Genomic DNA, 21,646 nt, shown 5'->3' on the forward strand with positions numbered 1-21,646 from the left:
TTACAATTTCAACTCGTGTTACAATTCGTTGTATTTGGTTTTTGTATCGGATGGCGCAGGTCGAAGTGGTCGATCTCTCGGTGGATGGAGCTGGCGATGACGACGCCAGCGCTGCTATCTCGTCGCTGGCGGCGCGCTGGCTGCCTTATGAGCGAGAGATGGTCGAGGAGCTGTATGCGCACGACGGTGTTCTGGTGCTGGGCCGCGGCCTGGGGCTCTTGCGCGTGCTGGCGAGCTTCGTGCGCCTCTACTGCTCGCCGCACAGCCTCGTGCTGTGCCTCAACGCCAACGAGCAGGCTGCGACGCTGCGTCGTCTGGTGCTGGCGCTCGGCCTCGACCGCCGGCTGCTGCCGCGCGTGGTGGACGCTCGCATCAACTTGAACGAGAGGCAGCAGATGTACAAGCGCGGCGGCGTCTTCTTCGTGACGGCGCGCATCCTGGTGGTGGATCTGCTCGCCAACCACGTGGATCCGGGCAACATCAGTGGCCTGCTGGTGAACGACGCACACCACGTGACGGAGACGTCGATCGAGGCGTTCATCCTCCGACTGTACCGCGAGCGCAACCGCGAAGGGTTCATCAAAGGCTTCTGCGGCGACAGCGTCGCGCTTTCGTCCGGGTTTAACCGCGTGGAGCAAGTGCTCAAGCATTTGTACGTGCGGAATGTGTTCCTGTATCCCAGATTCCACGTTGCAATTAACGCGTGCTTGGAGAAGCACCAGCCGGAGGTGTACGAGATTGAAGTGGCCTTCTCACCTTCGATGAAGATCATGCAGGAGGCGCTGCTTGTAGCTCTGGAAGCTACGGTGAAGGAGCTGCAACGCAGCACAAAGTCACTGGATGCAGCGGATCTTACGATGGATAAGGCACTTGCCAAGTCGTTCAGTAGCTTTATTCGACGACAATTGGATCCGTTGTGGCATAAGCTTCCTGTCAAAACCAAGCAACTCGTTGGAGACCTAGCGACTCTCCGTCAACTGTTGGCATACCTCCCACGCTATGACGCCATCTCGTACTACTCGTTTTTAGTGAACTATCAGACCATGAACGGGCAGCAGCGCTTTCCGTCGCCGTGGTTGTTTACTGATGCTGCAGATCGGCTTCTTACTGCAACAAAAGAGCGGCTGTACCAGATTGTGGATTCTACAACCAAGAAGCCGGTAAATCTTCGTCAATTAACGGCAAGTTCGAATGCTGCAGCCAGCGCTGAGCTCAAACTTGTGCTAGAACAAAACCCCAAATGGGACGCGCTGAGAGAAATCCTAGATGAAGTGCATGAAGAACGGCAACGTAATCAACAAAAGAAGAAAAACCACGACAAAGATAAGCTAGCTGCGGGCGGGGCAAGTGTTTTGGTGATGGTCAAGGACGAACGCACATGTGCCCAGTTGCGCGAGTTCTTAAGCTTGGGTGCGCAAGAAATGATGCGGCGGCGTTTTGGTCACTACTTGCTTCAGAAAGAAGCTTCCCTAAAGCAAAAAGGGGGCAATTTGGCCTCACTTGGACTTGAGCAGAGACTGCTGTTGGAAGCTGCAGCGAAGTTGCGAACAGATGAACTGTATACTGAAGAAGAAACCGTTTTACCTACCGGATCTAAAGGTAAGCAAAAGCCGACGGCATCACAAGGCAAGGCGAAAAAGCGGGTACGCGAGGAGTCATCAGATGCAAGCTACAGTGATGTTCAAATCCATACCACGGAAGTCTCGAGCTTTGGGTTGCCAGCAGCAGAGCTAGAGGCCATTACCTTTGCTAACGAAAAGGCTGCAAGGGATAGCAAGTCGAAGGCATTTTTTGATGGCCGTCTTCGAGCGGCATCTCATCGTAGGGATCAACAATCAGGAACTTCGAACCTGTCCCTTGAAGTGGTCGATCCCCTGGACAGTGTTGTGTTATGTACGTACGAACAAGCGACACAACACGGGCACGGAGCTTCTGCATTTCTTGAAGATCTAATGCCCTCCTGCATCGTATTGTATGATCCCGATATGGGGTTTATTCGCGAAGTAGAGGTATTCCATGCCTCTCACATTGCCCCGCTTCAGATTTATTTCATGATGTACGACGAAAGCACGGAGCAACAATCCTACCTGAGCGAAATTCAGCGTGAGAAGCGCGCATTCGACAAACTCATCCACCAGAAAGCCCACTTGATGATGCCAGCCAATGTGTACGACCTCCCTCTTCACATGAAACTACGGCAACAAACAGTGGAATACAGCATGGACACACGAACAGGCGGGCGTGCCAAGTCACATCGAGCTGGGGTCAAAGTTGTGGTGGATGTACGCGAATTCCGCAGTGCGTTGCCATCCATGCTTCACAAAGAGGGGTTGTTTGTGCTGCCTGTGACGCTAGAAATCGGCGACTACATTTTGTCGCCCGAGATTTGTGTTGAGCGTAAGAGTATCAGTGATCTTTTTGGGTCTCTAAACTCTGGACGATTGTTCAACCAGGCAGAGAGCATGCGGCGCTTTTATAAAACTCCAGTACTCCTGATTGAGTTCACCCAAGGCAAGTCATTCTCGCTGCAGGACGTGTCGGAGCTTGGCTCAGAGATCAGTGCGACCAATATTGTCTCAAAGCTCACGTTGTTGATTCTGCATTTCCCGTCATTACGAATCCTTTGGTCGCGCTCACCACATGCCACCGTAGACTTGTTCAAGATAATAAAAAAATATCAAGAGGAGCCCGACATGGAGGCCGCGGCTGCCCTTGGCAACGGTTTACCCATGGACGACAGCGGTGCTCAAAACAACAGTGGCGAGGGCAAACTGGCATCGAACTACTACAATACCAGCTCGATCGATGTGCTGAAGAAGTTGCCAGGCATCAATGAGCACAACTTCCGAAAAGTATTGGCGAGCGTCAAAAATCTCGCAGAGCTCAGCCGCCAGTCGCTAGATGAACTCACAGAGCTGCTGGGCAAGGCGAACGGTAAGAAGCTGCACGCCTTCTTCAATAGCTCGGCGTAAACGTGAACTGCTTGTTTTTAATCAGTTTTCTACAGTAGACGTCCCAAACACTCAAGCCTAATCAGTGCGAAGCTTAGAACTTGAACACTTGCGTCCAGGTGTAGTTGAGCTCCTTCAGCAAGCCCTGCAGCTCGCCCTGAGACCTGTCCTTGGCCTTGTCGCCCGAGACATGGTACATCATCGGCGGCGGGCCGCAGACGCACACGAGGTTGTCGTCCGACGGCTCCGGCATGTACTTCTCAACCATCTCCTTGGAGACGAAGCCCGTCAGGCCCTTCCACTCGGCGGACGGGTTGCTAAGCACGTGCACCACCGAAATCTGCGGGTACAGGTACATCATGGCCTCCACTTCCTCGCGCAGGATGATGTCCTCCTCCGACACGCTGCAGTACAGCAGCGTGATCTCGGTGCGGTCCTCCGGGTTGCGACAGATGGTCTTGATGAGCTGCAGCATGGGCGTGATGCCGGAGCCGCCCGCGATCATGCCGATGCTCTTGTACCTGTTGGGGTAGTAGTTGAACTTGGGGAAGGGGCCCTTCATGTCGAGCGAGTCGCCCTCCTTGAGCTCCACGATGTGCTTGCTCAGCTTGCCCTGCGGGTAGCCCTTGACCACGAGCTCGAGGAAGCCCTTCTCCTCGTTCACGTTGGTGGGCGTGTAGGGGCGCACGACCGTCTTGCCGTCCACCTTGGCACATGCCATGAGGCAGCTGGGCGTGGTGATGCCCATCTCATGGTCGGGCGTCGGCAGGTCGAAGGTCACGCGCTTCGTGTTGTGGTTCACGTCCTCCACCTTGCGCACCGTGAAGGAGCGGAACTCCTTGGGGCTCAGCGCCACCTTGGGCGCCTCCTCGCACTGCGCCGCCGAGGAGCCGGAGAACGCCGCGAGCGCAGCCATGCCCGCCGTCACGAGCGCACCGCGCGACAGGGCCTTGGCCTGCGTCGGGAAGCGCATGATCATGGTCGTCCACATCGCGGTAGAGGTCCAGGAGGGAAGTCGTCGACTATAGTGGCCAGGTCGCAACGTGGGGCGCGTCCTCGCTGAGCCTCCTCCACCAATAAGATGTCGTTGACTCCAAAACATGCGATACGATTGGCGGAATATATACGACACTTAACGGTTTTCCCTACAGCGTACAGCCTTGGTGACCAGCGATTGTACAGCCTTCCGCCATGAGCTCCGCCCAGCAGCCCAAGGCGTGGCAGCGCCTGCCGTGTACGTCGTGCCAGCGCAGCTACAAGTTCTACTGCCCCAAGTGCAACATCCCGCTGGGTGTGCCGGAGGACGTGACGGTGCCGTCGCTGAGGCTGCCGCTGCAGGTGCATGTGTGGTTCCAGGACAAGATCAAGAAGAGCACGGCGCCGCACGCCAAGGTGCTAGCCCCGCAGGACGTGGAGATCATCCCGTACCCGCCGGCTAAGGACGGAGACGCGCTGCCGACCTACACGCGCGAGAACGCAGTGGTGGTGTACCCCTCCTTCGAAGCCGAGACCCTGGAGCAGATGAGCACCGACGAGCTGCGCGACATCCGCACGCTGATCTTCATCGACTGCCCCTGGCAGAAAGCGCCCGTGATCATGACAGACCCCGCAATCGCCAATCTGCGCCACGTGAAGCTGGCTCAACCGCCCAAGGAGAGCAGCTTCTGGCGCTACCACAAGGCGGGGGCGGGGTGCGTCTCAACGATCGAAGGTGCGTGGCGAGTGACTGTGACGTTGTCGATCGCAACGCTTCGAGGCTAACTGCTGTATTATTTGCTATGGTGCAGCCATTCAGCTGATGCTCGAGGAATACGCCGCTGCTGCGACGAAAGCTGAGATCGCCTTGCCCGAGGGCTCGGACGCCTCGCAGTTGTCGGACCTGCTGTTCTTCTTCAAGCTGCAGTTCACGCGCATCACCGAGCAGTTCGAGAACGACGCCGACCCGAACCGGAAGCCGCCCATGGACGCGGACGAGAAGGAGCGCCGCCGCTTGATGTACAGCCAGAAGGAGAAGGGCAAGAAGCGGCGGCTCGAGAACAAGCTGGAGGCGTGGGAGGCGCGGTCCCAGGCCATTCAGTCGGGCGAGCAGCCGCCCGTCACGGCGCAGACCAAGCGCCACCGCCGCTGCTACAACTGCAAGAAGGACGACCATCACTCCAAGGACTGTCCGCAGCCGTGTCGCTACTGCAAGCAGCTGGGCCACTTCAGTGCGCTCTGCACCATGAAGCAGGCGGCCTACGAGCGCGAGATGAAGTTCCAGCAGACGCCACGCACCAAGGCGCTGTAGCCATGTTCTACCTCATAGTAAGGCGCTGTAGCCATGTTCTACCTCATAGTAAACCCTAGTGACGCCCAGTTGACTTGACGTTTGTATGCGCGATTTGCGCTCCCCCCTCAATTACGCGGCATTTGCGAACGTACCGCGGACCGAGCGGAAGGGAGGAGACTCAGGCGCGGCGGAGGCGCCGGCAGAACTCGCGAGCCATGGCCGAGAGCTTCACCCGCTTCCTGCCGGGGCTGCGCAGCAGCAGCAGCAGCGTGCGGCACCGCGCGGCGCAGAGCTTGCGGCTCTACATCGAGTCCGAGTCGCGCGATCTGTCGCACGGCCTGTACATGAAGTGGGTCACGGACATCAGCGCGCGCCTGATGCTGCTGTGCAACTCGAACGAGAGCGCCGACCGCATGGGCGGCATCGCCGCCATGGACGAGCTCGTGGAGCTCTTCATCGCCGAGCGCAACGACCAGACCATCATCGAGTTCGCGCACTCGCTCACCAAAGTGTTCGAGAAGATCCCGAGCGCCGACCCGCCCATGCTGCGCGTGGCGGCCAAGGCGCTGGGCCACATCGTGTCCACGGGCGGCACGAGCCTCATCGAGTTCGTGGAGGACTACCACGTCAAGCCGGCGCTCGAGTGGCTCAAGAACGAGACGTTCCACGTCCGGCGACACGCCGCCGTCATGATCCTCAAGGAGCTGTCCATCAACGCGCCCTCCACGTCCTTCAGGTACATGGACAAGTACTTTGACTTCATCTGGAGCGCCTTCTGGGACTCGAAGCTCGTGGTGCGGGTGAGCGCCAGCGAGTCGCTGCAGACGTGCTTCATGCTCATCCAGCAGCGCGAATCCAACCGCAAGACGTCGTGGTACAACCGCGCGCTGGACGAAGCGGAGGGCGCCTTCAAGCGCAACAGCTCGGACGCCACGCACGGCGCGCTGCTCATTTTGAATGAGCTGCTGCGCAACACGGGGGACTTCATGCACTCGCACTACCCGCGAGCTTGCCGACTCGTGTTCAGCCATCAGGACCACAAGAGCGCCACTGTGCGTTCGGCCGTGATCAGTCTCTTCCCGCGTCTGGCGAAGTTTAACACATCGGTGTTTGTGGAGAAATATTACCGACCGTGCATGAATCACTTGCTAGAGGTGCTCTTCTCGGCCACGACGACGACGCGCCCGGACGCGCTGCTTTCAATTGGAAAACTTTCGCTGGCAATTGGACCATTAATGGCGAGAGACGAACAGGCATTAATGGCAATCATGAATGGTATTAAAGGTGGACTGCAGGTGCGCAGGAAAGATTTCGACACACACCGAGAGGCACTCGCATGTCTTCGTATGCTTGCAGAGACAGTGGGGCCAGCGCTTATCAGAGTAGACTTGGAGTCTATGGTTGGCCCACTTTTCCAAAATGATCTGGATACCTCGCTGGTGGAGACGCTGACGACTATCGTCAAGAAAATCCCTCCGATGAAACCGATTATTCAGCAGAAGCTGTTCGAGAGATTGAGTTCGATTTTGCGTTCCAGCCAAAAGGACATCACTGGATCAGCCACAACGCCAACCAGTAGGAAGCTCAAAACCGCCTCCATCTCGGTGACAGGTGGAATGCTGTCGAACCTGTTTCTTTCCGCTACGGGATCTAAAGCGAATGGGGCGTCAGAAAACGGGACCCCGTCGACAGAGGTCTCGCCAGCGATCGCGATGCAGGCACTTGCTCTTGAGACGTTGGCTAATTTCGACTTCCAGGGTAACAGACTTATCCCTATCATGTCGTTTGTTCACGAGACGGTAGTGAAATTCCTCGATCATGAGGTTGCAACAATCCGTAAGAGTGCAGCGCTTACGTGTTGTAAGCTTCTTTTGCCACCAGGAGAAGATCGCGGTGGGAACACGGCGATGACTTCGGAGGATTTTGCTCGACCGGTCACATCAGTGTTGGAGCGTTTGCTGACAGTCGGTATTGCTGATACTGAAGCAAGTATTCGTCTGAGGGTTTTAGCCTCGTTGGATTCACGTTTTGACCCGCTTCTCGCTCTGAACGACAACTTGCGATGCCTGTTTATTGCGCTAAATGATGAAGTTTTCAGTATCAGGCAAACGGCAATGAGTACGCTTGGACGGCTCACGCACCACAACCCATCAACTGTGTTACCGTCTCTTCGGCAAACCTTAGTGCAGCTTTTGGCTGAATTGGAATTTAGTGGAGACTCTCGTGGTAAGGAAGAAGGCGCACTGTTGATCGGCTGTCTGTTGCGGTCAGCGTCGCAGCTTGCCCAACCCTACGTTCTTCCCATTCTCCGCGTTTTGATGAAAAATTTGCGCGAAGACTCAGAGCGCCGTAGTCACAGTCGAAGCACAGTTAGTGTCAGTAAAGCGATATTGGCAACTTTGGGCGACTTGGCGGAAGTTGGAGCTCAAGAATTGACGCCGTACCTTGGGCAGCTGTTGCCAGACGTTATTGATGAGATGCGAGACTCGAGCAACCCTCAGATTTTGCAAGTCGCTATCAAGACCCTCGGTCAGCTAGTTTCATCGACTGGGTATGTGGTGCTACCGTATCATGAATACCCGGAGCTGCTGGACTTGCTCTGCCAGGCATTGCAAAAGTCAGGCGATGCTTTTGAATCTTTGCGGATTGAAGCAGGGCGGACGCTTGGTGTCTTAGGCGCATTGGACCCATATAATCTTCGTTTGTTCCAACTGCAAAAGCAAGGCAAACTTACCGATGCAAAGAAAAAGGAATTTCGCTCAAGTGCCTTGGCGCTTGGTGCTGGTGGAGTATTTAGTCTAATGGCTAGTAATACGACTAACCCTTCAGAGGCGCTGACGAATGGGTTTGGTGCCAGATCAAACACCAAAGGAGCTGTCATTGGCATTCGAATTGGTAATGGAATTGGCGGTCTCGGAGTGCTCGATGGAAGCGGTGAGGAAGATGCTCAGCAACTTGGAGAATCGCTATTGCTGACACCAGCACGGAAGGTCGCAAAAAATGACAAACAAACAAGCGGTAAGCTGACCAACATTATTCTGGAAGTTCCACCGGACGATTTACTGCCGTCGATGATCCCTGATTCTACGCAATATTTCCCGACGGTTGCGATCAATGCACTGATCCGAATTCTACTCGAGCCTCGCAACTCGGTTCACTATCAAGGTACATTTATGGCCATCATGTATATTTGCAAAAGTCAAAGGAAACGTATGGGGCAGCACCTGGACAAAATTATTCCAGCCTTCCTGTACGCTTTGGAGAAAGTAAACCGTTCGCTGCGTAAGTTCCTTTTCGAACAGCTATGCGACCTAGTGCAGATTGTGGAAGAGCAGATCCAGCCGCATTTGGATCAGGTAGCCTTGCTTTCTATCGTACATGGTTATTGGGATGAGCACCTGGAAGAGGTCCTTAATCTGGTCAAGAAGCTGGCGAATTCTCTTGGCGAAAATTTCCGCGTGTACTTGCCTGATCTCGTCCCTCAAATGTTGCGAGTAATTCGCACAGAACGTGATAATCCTGCCAGACCGCGAACGTTGTTGGTACTAAAAACTGCTGTGTCTCTCGGGCGACTGCTGGATGGATATCTTCATTTGATCATTCCAGCCCTTGTGGCGCTTATCCAGAGTGATGCTGACATAAACGCAAGAAAGCAAGGTCTCGGTTCGCTTGGATCACTTGTGAAAAAGCTTAACGTGAGTGTATATGCCTCGAAAATAATTCACATGCTGGCACGAGTGGTTTCGTCTCAGCCAGAGATGGTCTACCTAGCAATGGACTGCCTTTGCTGCATGGTTTACACGATGGGCGACGATTACGCGATCTTCGTCCCAGTTATTAGTCAGGTTCTGGGTCGCCACACGTCGCGTTCCAATGACATTTTCGATCGGTATGATCTGCTTGTATCGAAGATTTTGAAGTACCAACCGCTCCCCGTGGCTTCGTGGGCAACTGACCCTCTGAAATCCCGCTTAGATACTACGAGTGATCACAAGGACTCGAGTTCTTCCGCCCAGGATGAAACCAAGAGTTTGCCGTGCGACCAGAAGAACTTGATGAAGGCCTGGGAAGCATCGCAACGATCCACGAAGGAGGACTGGAACGAGTGGATTCTAGCTTTTTCTGTTGAATTGCTCCGTGAGTCCCCATCGCCAGTTCTACGCGCCTGTAAGGAACTAGCGTCGGTGTACCAACCGTTAGCACGAGAGCTGTTTAACGCTTCCTTCGTGAGTGTGTGGCCCCATCTATCGTCTTCAACGCAGGACAACTTGATTCGATCTCTGGAGTCAGCTTTCCAGTCGCCTCACTTGCCGTCTGAAATCTTGCAGACGCTGCTGAATCTGGCCGAGTTCATGGAGCACGACGACCAGCCCCTTCCGATTGATATCCGGTTGCTTGGGTCTTTGGCCGACAAGTGCCATTCTTTTGCGAAGGCGCTTCACTACAAGGAGCTTGAATTCAACACGAATCCAAGTACTGACGGCATTCAAGCGCTTATCAGCATTAACTCGAAGCTAAATCAGCCGGAGGCCGCTCGTGGTATTCTGAAATATGCTCTGGAAAAGTTGCCAGGCATTGAAGTAAAGGCTTCGTGGCATGAAAAGCTTCTGCGGTGGGACGATGCGCTAGTAACGCATGATCGTGTACTTCTAGAAGACCCGAATAATGTTGAGGCCATCTTTGGCAAAATGCGTTGCCTGTGGGCCATTGGCGAGTGGCGCAAGCTGAATGACCACGTGAAGGAGACGTGGTCTAAAATATATGGCGAAGGACAAGACTTGAATGGTGAGCAGGAAGATGGCGAAAAGCTACTTGATGTTCCTCCGGCACTGAAAAAGGAGCTTTGTAGTAGTGGCGCGCGTGTTGCATTTTCGCTGCAGAACTGGGATTCGATCCCGAAGTTCATCAACTCGGACATGGATGCTACGGAGTCGCACCTTTTCAAGGCCGTTGTGGCTATTCGTCGTATGGAGCTGGACGAGGCCATGAATTCTATAACCGATTGTCGGAAAGAGATGGACCCAACATTGCGTTCCCTTGTGAGCGAAAGCTACGGCCGCGCGTATCTCCCAGCCATCGTAAACCTACAGATGCTCACGGAGCTGGAAGAAATTGTTGCCTATCTGAAGACGTTTGCCTACAAGAACAATGGGGAGCTGACGCTTTTGTCGGTGCCTTCATCGTCGGCTTCAGCTACAACAACCACATCACGTCGCAAACAGAGTATCAGTAGCCTCAACTTCGTGTCCTCGTCGTCATCAACATCATATGGACATGAAAAACAAGTAGCACTGAAAAAGTTGCAAACGATTTGGACGAGGCGTATGCTGGGCGTGGAGCGCAACATCGAGGTGTGGCAGAACCTCATGCTGGTGCGATCTCTCGTGTTTGATCCAAGAGAAGATGTGGATATTTGGCTAAAATACGCTCGCCTGTGCCTCAAGTCCGGTCATGTCAACCTTGCTGCGAGCGCGCTATTGCGAGTTGGTGCGCAACCGTTCATTCGAAGTGTGGAACGAGACCCGTACGCGCCGATTCCGATCAATCTAGGTGGTAACGCCGGAGCAAGCCAGGGCTTTGCGAATGGGTTGTTGAGTTTAGCGGACAGTGCGGCTCAAGACCCACGTGTGGCTTTCAGTTACTTGAGGCACTTATGGGCAGAAAACCGCGAGGATGTCGCTTTGAAGCAGATGGACTACTTTATCGAAGCACTAGAGCAGCATGGAGACCCAACAAACGAGGATATGCGCAAGTTGCGTGTGCAAGTATACATTCAACTAGGAGAATGGCAAATGTCGCTTGCAGAACCGCACAAGCAAGCTGATGGTGCATTCGACCATGTGCTCGAATGCCTTGAGACGGCTACTAAGCTGGATCCGACCAACGACCGGGCTTGGCACGAGTGGGCTCTCATGAATTTCCGGGCGCTGGAGGCTATTGTAAAAGATCCCACTCAAGGAGACTCGAAGCGTTATGCAGTTCGAGCCATCCAGGGATTTTTCCGCTCTATCTCGTTTGGTCACACAAGCTATGACGTGACAAAAGATGTTTTACGTTTGCTGACACTTTGGTTCGCGTATGGTAGCCGGAGTGACGTGCACATGGCGATGATTGAAGGCTTTCAGGAGGCGTCTATTGATACATGGTTAGATGTGATCCCACAGCTTATTGCGCGTATTGATACGCCCAACCTCAAGACAAGTGAGCTTCTTCACGAGCTGCTCTCTCGAATCGGACAAGCACACCCTCAGGCTCTAATTTACCCGATCACGGTGGCGTCGAAAGCACTGAACCCGACGCGAAAGCTTGCTGCTGAAGGAATTCTTGCCGCTGTCCGGCGGCACAGCTCTCAACTAGTGTATGAGGCTGACATGGTATCCCGTGAACTTATTCGTGTGGCCATCCTATGGAATGAGCTCTGGCATGGTGCACTTGAAGAGGCATCCAAACACTTCTTCAACAATCGTGATGTGACTGCCATGATTGCTGAGTTAGCACCTCTTCACGAGCTTATGTCCAAAATCGGCTCGGAGGAGGCACCAACGTTGCGCGAGGTGGCATTCTACCAGGCGTTTGCTCGGGACCTCCAGTATGCCAAGGAATGGACCAATGTGTACGAGCGCACTAAGAGCCTTGACGATCTGAACCAAGCTTGGGACATCTATTACAACGTATTCTCGAAGATTCGCAAGCAGCTGGCAAACCTTTCGACTCTTGAACTGGCGAATGTTGGACCGAAGCTGCTGTCCGTGCGCAATCTAACACTCGCAGTACCAGGCACATACAAGGCTGGCGCCCCGATCGTTCGCATCCAGTCTTTTGACACGAAGGTGACGGTGCTGACGTCAAAGCAGAGACCGCGCAGGGTGGCAATCAATGGTAGTGACGGGAAGGCTTATCCTTTCCTTCTCAAGGGTCACGAGGATTTGCGTCAGGACGAGCGTGTGATGCAGCTCTTTGGCGTGATCAACACGCTGCTAGCCAACGACAGCGACACCAGCAAACGCAATCTTGCGATCGAGCGGTATTCGGTACTCCCGCTGTCACACACGAGTGGTCTTATTGGTTGGGTGCCCAATTGCGATACCTTGCACCAACTAATCCGCGATTACCGCGAGGCCCGCAAGATCCAGCTGAACGTGGAGCACCGCCTTATGGTGCAAATGGCGCCAGACTACGACAAGCTACCGCTCATGCAGAAGGTTGAGGCTTTCAAATATGCATTAGGCGAGACAACCGGTCAGGATCTATATCGTGTGTTGTGGCTGAAGAGTCAAGACTCGGAAGTATGGCTGGACCGCCGCCGTAACTTCACCCGGTCTCTGGCCGTCATGTCGATGGCAGGTTATATTCTCGGTCTGGGTGATCGTCACCCGAGCAACCTCATGCTGGATCGCGTATCTGGTAAACTGGTGCACATTGATTTTGGCGACTGTTTTGAGGTAGCGATGGAACGTGACAAGTATCCCGAGAAGATCCCGTTCCGCCTCACGCGCATGCTCACGCAGGCAATGGAGGTCAGTGGTATCGAAGGCAACTTCCGGTACACCTGCGAGGCTTCGATGCGTGTGCTTCGCGATAATCGCGACTCTCTCATGGCCGTGCTTGAGGCCTTTGTGTATGACCCGCTTATCAACTGGCGTCTCCTCAAAAAGGACACACTACCCTCTCATGCACAGCCCGAAGAAGATGGAGGTGGTGGACGCGGAGGAGAAGGAGGCGCTGGTGATGGTGCGGACGGAAACGGTGACAGAAACTCAGGACGTGTCGGACATGAAGACGGAAGCGATGACCACGACGCCGACGGAGGTGACATAGCAAATGGGGACAACGCGGACGAGGACAAGTTAGGAGAAGGGAGCATGAAGAGCTCGACATCGTCCGCCCCTGTGACCCCTAGAAGACGAAGACACTCGTCGTCGGAGGCGGCAATGCTGGGATACAACATGGACATCCTGGATCCGGCGCTGGCACGCAACTCGATCTCTGAGGCGCAGCGTGACAACTTTGGCACGTCTTTCGTGGCAACGGAGCACCCTCAGCTGAACGAGAAGGCGCTGAGCGTCGTGGACCGCGTGAAGAAGAAGCTGGCCGGCCGTGACTTCGACGACGGCAGCAAGGTCCTCTCAGTGGACGCGCAAGTCGACCGCCTGATCCACCAAGCCACGTCGCACGAGAATCTGTGCCAGCTCTACTACGGCTGGTGTCCGTTCTGGTAGTTGAAGTTGCCTGTACCTATGTTCTTAACACGATTTGATTTTAATAGACGGTTTTCTTTTTATTTCTTGAGTCGCACCAACCCACTTAGGTACGAAATCCTGGTAGTTTACCTAACAAACAATAACCGCAGTTGCCGTTGGAACAGATATAACGGTATTTATCAATCAGGATGTGGTACGAACGTTGACTGAGGTTACGCTGTAACATAACGCCATCCGACACAAAATAAAGCCTTCAAATTGGGCGTGTATTATGTCGCGATTTTGACTGGCGCGGCCGAACTCGCACAGCAACTTCGGACGATGGCGGTGGCAGGCAAGGGCAAGAAGCGCAAGGCCGCGCCCGGCGGCGCCGGCGGCAACACGCGCAACAAACAGAGCAAGACCCAGAGCAAGGCCCAGGGCGGGCGCAAGGGCTCGGCCGCCGCAGCCAAGGGCAAGAAGGGCGGCGCGAAGAAGCCGCAGCCGGCTGCGCGTCGCCCCGCGGAGGAGGAGGACGTGGAGATCGACGAAGAGGACGTGGCCTTCTATGAGGGCAACGCGGAGTTCACGTCCTTCCTGGCCAACATGGACGCCAAGGCGCTGAGCAAGCCGGTGCGCCCCAAGGGCGACAAGAAGCCGACGCCCAAGCCGGCCAAGGAGCAGCAGGACAGCGACAAGGACGAGGATATGCCGCTGGAGAAGCTGGAGGCGCGCCCCCGCAAGGCGGCGTGGACCACGGACAAGCAGGAGGTGCTGAAGGACAAGCTGCCCGTCAAGTTCATGGACGGCAGCGTGCGTGCCAACAAGCTGCTGGCGGAGAAGGAGGAGGCGCCCAAGGAAGAGGAGGAAGAGGAAGAAGATGATGAGGAGGAGGAGCAGGAGCAGGATGAGGAGATGGACTCGGACGTGTCCGACATGGAGTTTGAAGAGATTACGGACGAGTCGACCTCGGCGCCGACGGAGACCCCAACGCCTCAGCTGTCGGCTGTCGACTTGAAGCGCCAACGCGTTATCCGCCTGGCCACGAAGAAGGTGGAGATCGCGCAGCTTTGCGAAAGCATCCTGGAAAACCCGGAGGAGTCCTTCAAGAAGAGCAAGGAGCACCCGCTGCAGCAAAGCAAGATTCAGCAGCTGCAGGAGCTGTGCCGCGACCCGGACGCTACGGTGCAGCGTCTGAGTCTGATGTCGCAGCTGTCGGTGTTCTTGGATATCCTGCCTGACTACCGCATCCGCCTTCAGAACACCGACATCAGCGCGGAGGAGAAGGGCAAGCAGAACCACGGCCGCCCGATGAAGAAGAAGGTGCAGCAGATGCATGACTATGAGGCGATGCTGCTTAACAACTACCAGAAGTTCCTGAAGTTCTGCGCTGAGTTGGTGACGACGGGGCTCAAGGGCAAGCGCCCGGAGCAGCTGACGACAATGACTGCGCGTGAACGCCGCGACGTACTTTTGGCGGAGACCGGTGTCCGTTGTTTGGCTCAGCTGCTGGAGAAGAAGTATGCGTTCAACTTCCACTTGAACCTCGTGATCGCGTTGGTGCCGATGGCAGACTCTCCATTCCCCGGTGTCCGTGAACAGGCTTGCGCAGCTTTCGAGAGCGTCTTCAAGAGCGACAAGACGTGCGCTTGCTCGTATGAAATCGTCCAGCAAATCTCAAGCTACGTGAAGCAGAAACAACACCGTGTGCAGCCTTTCATCATCCGCACGCTGCTGGTGATGCCGCTCGAAGTGACCATGGAGCAGGGTGAGGCGGCGCGCAAGAAAGCCAAGTCTGACCGCAAGAAGCGCCGTCGTCAACAGGCGGACGGCGACACGATCGCTGCTGGTCTGAAGGAGGCCGAAGCTGTTGTGGATCGTGCTGAGCGTGAGAAGACGCAGGCCGACATTCTCCACGAATTAGTGCTTATTTACTTCCGTATCCTGAAGCAAGCCACCTATTCGCAGGCGTTGCCAGCCGTGCTAGAGGGCCTGGCGAAGTTTTCGTTCCTGATCAATCTGGATATCATGATTGACTTGCTCAAGGTTCTCAAGGTTGTGCTGCGCGAAGAAGATGTTTTGCCCCTGCCGGCAGCGCTGCAGGCCGTGCTTACGGGACTCCGCACCCTGCAGGGTCCTGGTGGACAGGAACTCATGGTGGACGAAAAAGAGTTCGTAGACATCCTGTACCGCTTGTTGCACCGATTTGCCGACGGAGAAGCGGGCTCGGACTCATCATGCTTCCCGACGCTGTTGCAGTGTGTGGAGGCGGTCTTCCTCCGCCGGAAGGAGATTGTGGTAGAGCGTGTGGCGTCTTTTGTGAAGCGCTTGCTGCTTGTGGCGCAGCACCTTCCCCCACACCAGGCGCTGGCTATTCTGTCGCTGCTGCGTGCACTTTTCCACCGCTACTCGAAGCTGCAGCAGCTTCTCGAGTCGGACGTGGATCGCGTGGCTTCGGGCGAATACCGTGCTGACATCGACGACCCTGACTTCGCTAACCCGTTCTCAAGTGCGTGCTGGGAATTGGCGCTGCTGACGCACCATTCCCACCCGAAGCTGGCTAGCTATGCATTGGGCACTGCTCAGATGGCCCCGACCCTGCCGAATGAGCACGCGCGCGCTCTCATGGACGCTTTTGACCCGTATGCCGGCGCCACCTTCACTTTCAAGCCGAAGGTGCCGGTCCCACCTAGCAACCCTCTCCACAAGAAGATCGCTAGTGAGAGCAACAAGAGCGGCAAGAAGACCCGCCAGCGTCGCGCGCGCCAATTCTTCGTGCGCGACCCCTTGGCCAACTTGGACGAGCAGTACCGCAAGCAGAACGCCTCGCCATTCTTCCAGAAGTGCCTCGAGCTTGACGAGCAGATCGCTGATGACAAGTCGCTAGAGTTCAAGAAGTAGGTGGCTACGAAACAATAGAGATGCATAACAACAAAACTTTTAGATATCTTCACGCACATGCTTGTGTTCCTAGTACGGGCTGTCGTATCTACGATGGGCTGCGTTGGGGTTGTAAGGCGCATTGGAGTGCATGCTGAAGTTGTTGCTGTTCGTTTGTGCCTCGCTGTGCTGCGACAGACCTGCGTTCTGCTGGCCCCCACCATACTGGTACATCGGGGCGGGGGCCGGGGGCAGCGGCTTCTCCAGGCGAGCAGCGCGCACATTTTTCCAGAGCACACCGGTCATTGCGAGCACGACGCAGGCGGCGATGACGCAGATGATGCTCGCAACCATCACAACGTTGGTCCACTTTTCCACAAGCTCGTAAAACACGCTGCGGCACTCCATGAACGGCGCGCTGGTGGACATGTCGTCGGCAGCCGTAGCATTCAGCAGGAAGCCGCCGCACCAGATCTGGTTGGCACTCGTGCGCGGGCACGAGGCCTCCGTCCAGTCGAGCACCACCGAGTACTCGTCGTACTTGGCCACGAGGTCGCACACGGCGCAGATGTCGTCGATGGCCGCAAGCGTGACCGTCGCGCAGACGTTGGTAAAGTTCGACGTCGAGTCCGAGAAGTAGCCCGAGAGCGACACGTTGAACATCTCGAGCACCGTGTTGACCTTGGCGTCCTGGCAGTAGTAGGGCACCTGCGCGTAGCAGTAGAGCTCGTTGAAGTTGACGCCCAGCGAGGCCTCGTTGGCCGTCGCCGGGTAGTCCTGGCTGCCCCAGTCTTCGGCCTTGGAGTTGGCCATGTGCGCGCCGATGGCCACCACCACGAACAGCGCAGCCGTGAGCACGAGCACGACGCCGTAGACGGTCAGCAGCAGCTTCTGCTGCAGCAGCGCGCCGAAGCAGCCGAGCGCCGAGAGCGCGATGACCACGGCGCCCACCACGAGCGTGAAGATGAGCGTGGACGTGCCGATCCACGCGTAGTCGCCCTGGAAGACGTCCAGCCAGCCGGAGCTCTTGACGCGGTGGCTGAAGTACACCAGCAGGCAGCCGGCCACCATGAACGCCATGTTCAGCAGCAGCAGCAGCACCTTGGCCACGTTGCCCAGGCCGCCCACGTAGGCCATGCCGGCCGCGCCTCGTTCCTCCATGATGGCGATGCCGCCGCCGCGAATGTTTCCGGTCGTTGCGACTCGCCGAGTGCTCGCGCCGCGGAGTCGGTCAGCGAGCGCACGAGCGAGGCGAGGCGAGGGGAGGGGAGGGGGAAAGAGGTCTGGTAGACCGAGGCAGAGAAGGCGCGAACGAGAAAGAGAGCAGGCGCTCCCCTACAACCAGCGATCTCGCGTGGCGGAGCTGCTGGCTCCCGCGGACTCACCTGGCTCGACGCTGACGCAGAAATGAGCGAAAGGAACACACGTCCGACATGTCGAGATCGCGGTTAGGGTATGTCGTGGGGGACGTGTGGGCTTCGAGGCTCGAAGCTGCCCCACACAATGGTAGCAGCTCAGCAGATGATCGGCCGTCGACTGCCACTGCCAGTCGCGGACGGATAGCCAGCGCTGAGGAAGTCTCGACGTGCGCACCGACGCAACAGCAGCAAGAGCTGTAGCAGCACCAGCAAGAGCTGTAGACTACAGCTCTTACAGTGTACTAGTAGTATTGTACATGTAGAGCGCCGTTTGAACCGCTTCGTTATTGCACGAGGTCTTGGCGATGCATTTTCGGAGGACAGAGTATTGTCTCAATATATCCGTTTATAAAGGCTTGACTGATGGTTTTATGTGGTGTACAGAGAGTTAAGCCGTTGCAAGCACGACAAAAGGTTTGGGACACTCACGTAAGTCGTATCGTAGGTTCTACTCGAAATATTCCCATGGGCGATAGGTTCAATGAACCGCGGTACACTTGCATTGGCTATAGGATCCGATTAAGTCCGAGAAAAATCGCCACTACCGTAGTAGCCAAATCCGGTAAGTACGGATTTGGCTTGACACGTTGGAGATATCACTATCGCATATAACGGATTTCACCGAATAGTACCCGGGTCAATATTTACTTTTGCCCACAAAAAGCAATCACATCTGGAAGGGCTTCTAAACTGTGTAGAGTTACTAAAAACGCGGTAAGTACCTTGATGAGAGGCAGTCACAGAGAAATAACTCCCACTTGACAAAGAATACTTTTTCAGATTCACTCCATAACAACTGCAGGGAAAATCCTCCGCTACAAATGCATCGGATTAGAACGTGCTATTTCGCAATATTGACTACTACAAAACTTCAAATATCGTGTATATTATCTCGTCGAGCACAGTGTTTAACGAGCTCCTGCGATCATTCGAAAAAGGGTACAGCAAAGCCTTTTCTGTATTACGTCACGTTATAAACGAAATGCATATTCGCCCTATTCGTCATTGACGAGTCGTCAACGCCTTCGAAGTCATCAAGTGCGTTACTGAACTCCTCAATCAGCGACGCGCGTGCCACTGCATAGGTGATTGGAAGAAAAAGCTTTGTGCAGGGCTTAAATTTTCGGATCCAAATTTTAAAACGTGACCCGGTTTCTATTTTGTGAAGGGTTTGTAATCGGTGAAATCCGTTAATTCGCAGTTCGAAGAACTGTCGTTTGGGGCTGTTTTTCGGATGTCATCAAGTAACATTGGTGCAACATTCTCCTATTCCAGGGATGTCATCGAGTAACATAGGTGCAACACCAACCATCTCTGGAATACAGGGCGGTTAAACACGAACAACGCCTGCAGTCGTCCAGAGATCTACGACTACTTCGGCATTCGACAACTCGTGGGCCGTGAGGGACGTGCTGTTCTCGTCGCTGCAGGGAGAATGCGCCTTCATGATGCCGCCGTCGCACCGGCTGCGCCGCCCGCTCACTACGGCCACCCAGCCGGTTTCTTCGTCTGGCTCATCGACGAGCCCGTGAACACCTACGTCTCGCGTCGTTTCTCGTTCGGCTTTCTCGACTTTCTCTCCCTTTACTCCTACCCTTGCTCAGTGGGCCAAGCGGCTGCTAATTATTATCTGTTACTCTACCACTATCCGCCTTTTCAGTAGCTGTAGCCCCTACTCACATATCATTAGTATAGTTCAGCAGTTATCATCGGCACAACGGGTATGCTTTCCTGTTACCTGGTAAATTTCATGTGTTATTTCGTTTACCTAGACCAAATCGTAGATGGATCCAGGAAACACTGCTTGTTGGCCGGTAAACGTGGGAGTGCGGGGTGGGCTAGCCTGTTAAGTTTCGCCCTACCAACATGTATTGGCGTGTGCGTCTATTCTTTTAGCTGTGCACGCCCTGATATTTATTCTCGTACATGTGCTAGTCACAGCCACCCTCGTCCCCACTGACCACTGCTTAAATGTTTTAGTTGCCATGTTCGGATGAAGTATATCATATACTTCATCCGAACACGGTGACAATATAATAAGATATACTGTATATCTACTACATTGTGCTCATGGTAGGCTTTTCGATAACAGGTTTTCAGGTCAACAGATATGCAGTGCTGATTCTCTGTCGATATGCAACAGATAAATAGTGCTTGCAACAGGTGAGCAGTGACTGTGGAGGCCCAACAGACGAGCAGGGGGAGAACAACAGATAATAATTATTTTCCGGTCCAAGCCTCCAACATCAGCATTGCAAGAAGAAAAACGGTTATGCGGTCTATCCGCTGCCGTTTTGCAATCTTTTAATACCAATTAATCTATTCCTTTTCAGTCTATATGTCGTTTGTTTCAACCTTCGAACTGCGCCTCCCTCCGGGTCCACCACCCGTGTCCCCGAATAATAACCGAAGTCAAAATACTTACCTGATCTGCACGGGGGGTTGTGGTTATAATGCCTATGTTAAGTATAGTTTGTATTGAGATTGCTGACAATATACTGTGATTGGCTGTACCACGTGCGTTTTATGATATTTGTGGGAATAATGACATTGGGCGATGCGGTAATGACTTGAATTTGTAAAGGCACCCTTTGGGTCAATTGGGCTATCCGCCTCAATCAGGTAAATTTGACAGGGAATCACAATATATCGGCTAAGTTATAGACTGCTGTTTAGATATGTTCATCCAATCAAATCCACAAAGAGGGGACCTGTGACACTGACCAAAGATTTTGCAAAGTACCTATAGGCTGCCATACAGCTAACTAGAAATTCACCAGCGACACAAATTTTGGGACAAAAATGACTGGATTTTAAAACTGCAATAGAGTCGTACGAGATCATCGTTAGTATGGTAGGATAGAGTAGCAATAATACATGGAACGCACCTTCAATTGGGTTGTACATCGGAGAAGACGGCGCGAGACGGAAAAGCACAAGATCCTGGTGCTCGCGCACCAGCTCCTCCGTCTGGCTGTGAGCCGGGGCATTGTCGAGTACAGTTACGACCGACTTGCTAGCAAAGTTCTCCTGGTAGGTCCGGTGCGTCTTCGCAGCATCGTAGACAGCGTCGACGAACGTAGCATTCTCCTCCATCTTGACGCTTCCGTGCTGGGCTCAGGCTACCTTTAGTAGAGACCGCGCACTGAATTTTCAGATTTTACCCTTTGTGACGGGTCATTGTCACACGGTTGCCACCGCGAGTGCGCGCTGGTCGATCGGAGCCCTTACAGGCTAACCGGCTGGGACGGTCTTGAATGCAGAGACCGTCTCGCCGTTTAATCAGAGTTGAATGTCCTCACGCACTAGTGTAAGCTAGCAATGGTCCTAGCCCGTTACATCTGGAAGCACTTTGTAATCCGTCCACCGATTTAGATGAACGACACATCGATGAACGATGCGTCTCCCTTCGGAGGGGCGACCAGCGGATCGATTGGGCACGCCACCTTCCCGCATCTCTCGCTGTTCGAGGGGGATGTACTGCATTGTCTCGCCGACGTGCTGTCGCGTCGACTACGTGCAGTCGGGTTGCCACGCGATTTGCGACGAAGATGACGACGAGTGTGTCGTGTGTGTTGCTGAAGGCGTCGCGGCAGTCGAAGTCGCAGCGACCAACCCACTGTGTGATCTGATTTCGTCCGCGTACAAGCCTGACGCTGCGTGCTCCGAGCTGATCAAGTACCTGCGAGTCCCGTCTGATGCAGCGGCGCCGATTATCCCCGCGTAGTTCCGCTCGCGTCCATCGATATTTACTCGATGGCGACTTGCTGACCTACAGCGTTGATCGCGCGGACCTGGCGCGGATCGTAGTCCCACTGGACGATGACTTCCGAACTCGGTTGATTCAGCTTCACGACACGCCTAGCGGCGGACACTTCAAACGCGGGAAGACATTCGCGTCCCTCTGTCGTGATTTCGTCGGGCCACATATGTACAAGTGGGTACAGA

At 54.7% G+C, this 21,646-nt stretch overlaps 9 protein-coding genes across 9 annotated transcripts; 6 read left to right on the forward strand and 3 right to left on the reverse strand.

Moving 5' to 3' along the window:
* Window positions 1-50: 50 nt before the first annotated feature.
* Window positions 51-2,972, forward strand: IUM83_07095 (DNA repair endonuclease XPF; the record flags this gene model as incomplete). Its single annotated transcript, XM_067931358.1, has 3 exons — window positions 51-1,160; window positions 2,043-2,298; window positions 2,356-2,972. 3 exons carry the CDS (start codon window positions 51-53, stop codon window positions 2,970-2,972), a joined length of 1,983 nt encoding a protein of 660 aa, XP_067780311.1.
* A 73-nt stretch (window positions 2,973-3,045) lies between these two features.
* Window positions 3,046-3,942, reverse strand: IUM83_07096 (NADH-cytochrome b5 reductase; the record flags this gene model as incomplete). Its single annotated transcript, XM_067931359.1, has 1 exon — window positions 3,046-3,942. The coding sequence occupies one exon, from the start codon at window positions 3,940-3,942 to the stop codon at window positions 3,046-3,048; it is 897 nt and encodes a 298-aa protein (XP_067780312.1).
* Window positions 3,943-4,142: 200 nt separating this feature from the next.
* Window positions 4,143-5,238, forward strand: IUM83_07097 (dtw domain containing protein; the record flags this gene model as incomplete). The annotated part of the gene is made up of 2 exons (XM_067931360.1): window positions 4,143-4,662; window positions 4,739-5,238. The coding sequence occupies 2 exons, from the start codon at window positions 4,143-4,145 to the stop codon at window positions 5,236-5,238; spliced, it is 1,020 nt and encodes a 339-aa protein (XP_067780313.1).
* A 197-nt stretch (window positions 5,239-5,435) lies between these two features.
* On the forward strand, window positions 5,436-6,502 carry IUM83_07098 (Phosphatidylinositol kinase (PIK-L2); the record flags this gene model as incomplete). Its single annotated transcript, XM_067931361.1, has 2 exons — window positions 5,436-6,272; window positions 6,464-6,502. 2 exons carry the CDS (start codon window positions 5,436-5,438, stop codon window positions 6,500-6,502), a joined length of 876 nt encoding a protein of 291 aa, XP_067780317.1.
* Window positions 6,503-8,978: 2,476 nt separating this feature from the next.
* Window positions 8,979-13,038, forward strand: IUM83_07099 (Phosphatidylinositol kinase (PIK-L2); the record flags this gene model as incomplete). The annotated part of the gene is made up of 2 exons (XM_067931362.1): window positions 8,979-12,838; window positions 12,900-13,038. 2 exons carry the CDS (start codon window positions 8,979-8,981, stop codon window positions 13,036-13,038), a joined length of 3,999 nt encoding a protein of 1,332 aa, XP_067780303.1.
* A 44-nt stretch (window positions 13,039-13,082) lies between these two features.
* On the forward strand, window positions 13,083-13,439 carry IUM83_07100 (Phosphatidylinositol kinase (PIK-L2); the record flags this gene model as incomplete). Its single annotated transcript, XM_067931363.1, has 1 exon — window positions 13,083-13,439. One exon carries the CDS (start codon window positions 13,083-13,085, stop codon window positions 13,437-13,439), a length of 357 nt encoding a protein of 118 aa, XP_067780296.1.
* A 303-nt stretch (window positions 13,440-13,742) lies between these two features.
* On the forward strand, window positions 13,743-16,301 carry IUM83_07101 (Nucleolar complex protein 3; the record flags this gene model as incomplete). The annotated part of the gene is made up of 1 exon (XM_067931364.1): window positions 13,743-16,301. The coding sequence occupies one exon, from the start codon at window positions 13,743-13,745 to the stop codon at window positions 16,299-16,301; it is 2,559 nt and encodes an 852-aa protein (XP_067780297.1).
* A 69-nt stretch (window positions 16,302-16,370) lies between these two features.
* On the reverse strand, window positions 16,371-17,441 carry IUM83_07102 (MORN repeat-containing protein 5; the record flags this gene model as incomplete). The annotated part of the gene is made up of 1 exon (XM_067931365.1): window positions 16,371-17,441. The coding sequence occupies one exon, from the start codon at window positions 17,439-17,441 to the stop codon at window positions 16,371-16,373; it is 1,071 nt and encodes a 356-aa protein (XP_067780295.1).
* Window positions 17,442-20,463: 3,022 nt separating this feature from the next.
* IUM83_07103 (uncharacterized protein) lies at window positions 20,464-20,794 on the reverse strand (the record flags this gene model as incomplete). The annotated part of the gene is made up of 2 exons (XM_067931366.1): window positions 20,464-20,504; window positions 20,587-20,794. The coding sequence occupies 2 exons, from the start codon at window positions 20,792-20,794 to the stop codon at window positions 20,464-20,466; spliced, it is 249 nt and encodes an 82-aa protein (XP_067780325.1).
* Between the last annotated feature and the right edge of the window lie 852 nt (window positions 20,795-21,646).

The sequence above is a fragment of the Phytophthora cinnamomi genome, assembly GCF_018691715.1.
Source record: "Phytophthora cinnamomi strain GKB4 chromosome Unknown Contig127, whole genome shotgun sequence".
Classification (NCBI taxonomy): Eukaryota; Oomycota; class Peronosporomycetes; order Peronosporales; family Peronosporaceae; genus Phytophthora; species Phytophthora cinnamomi.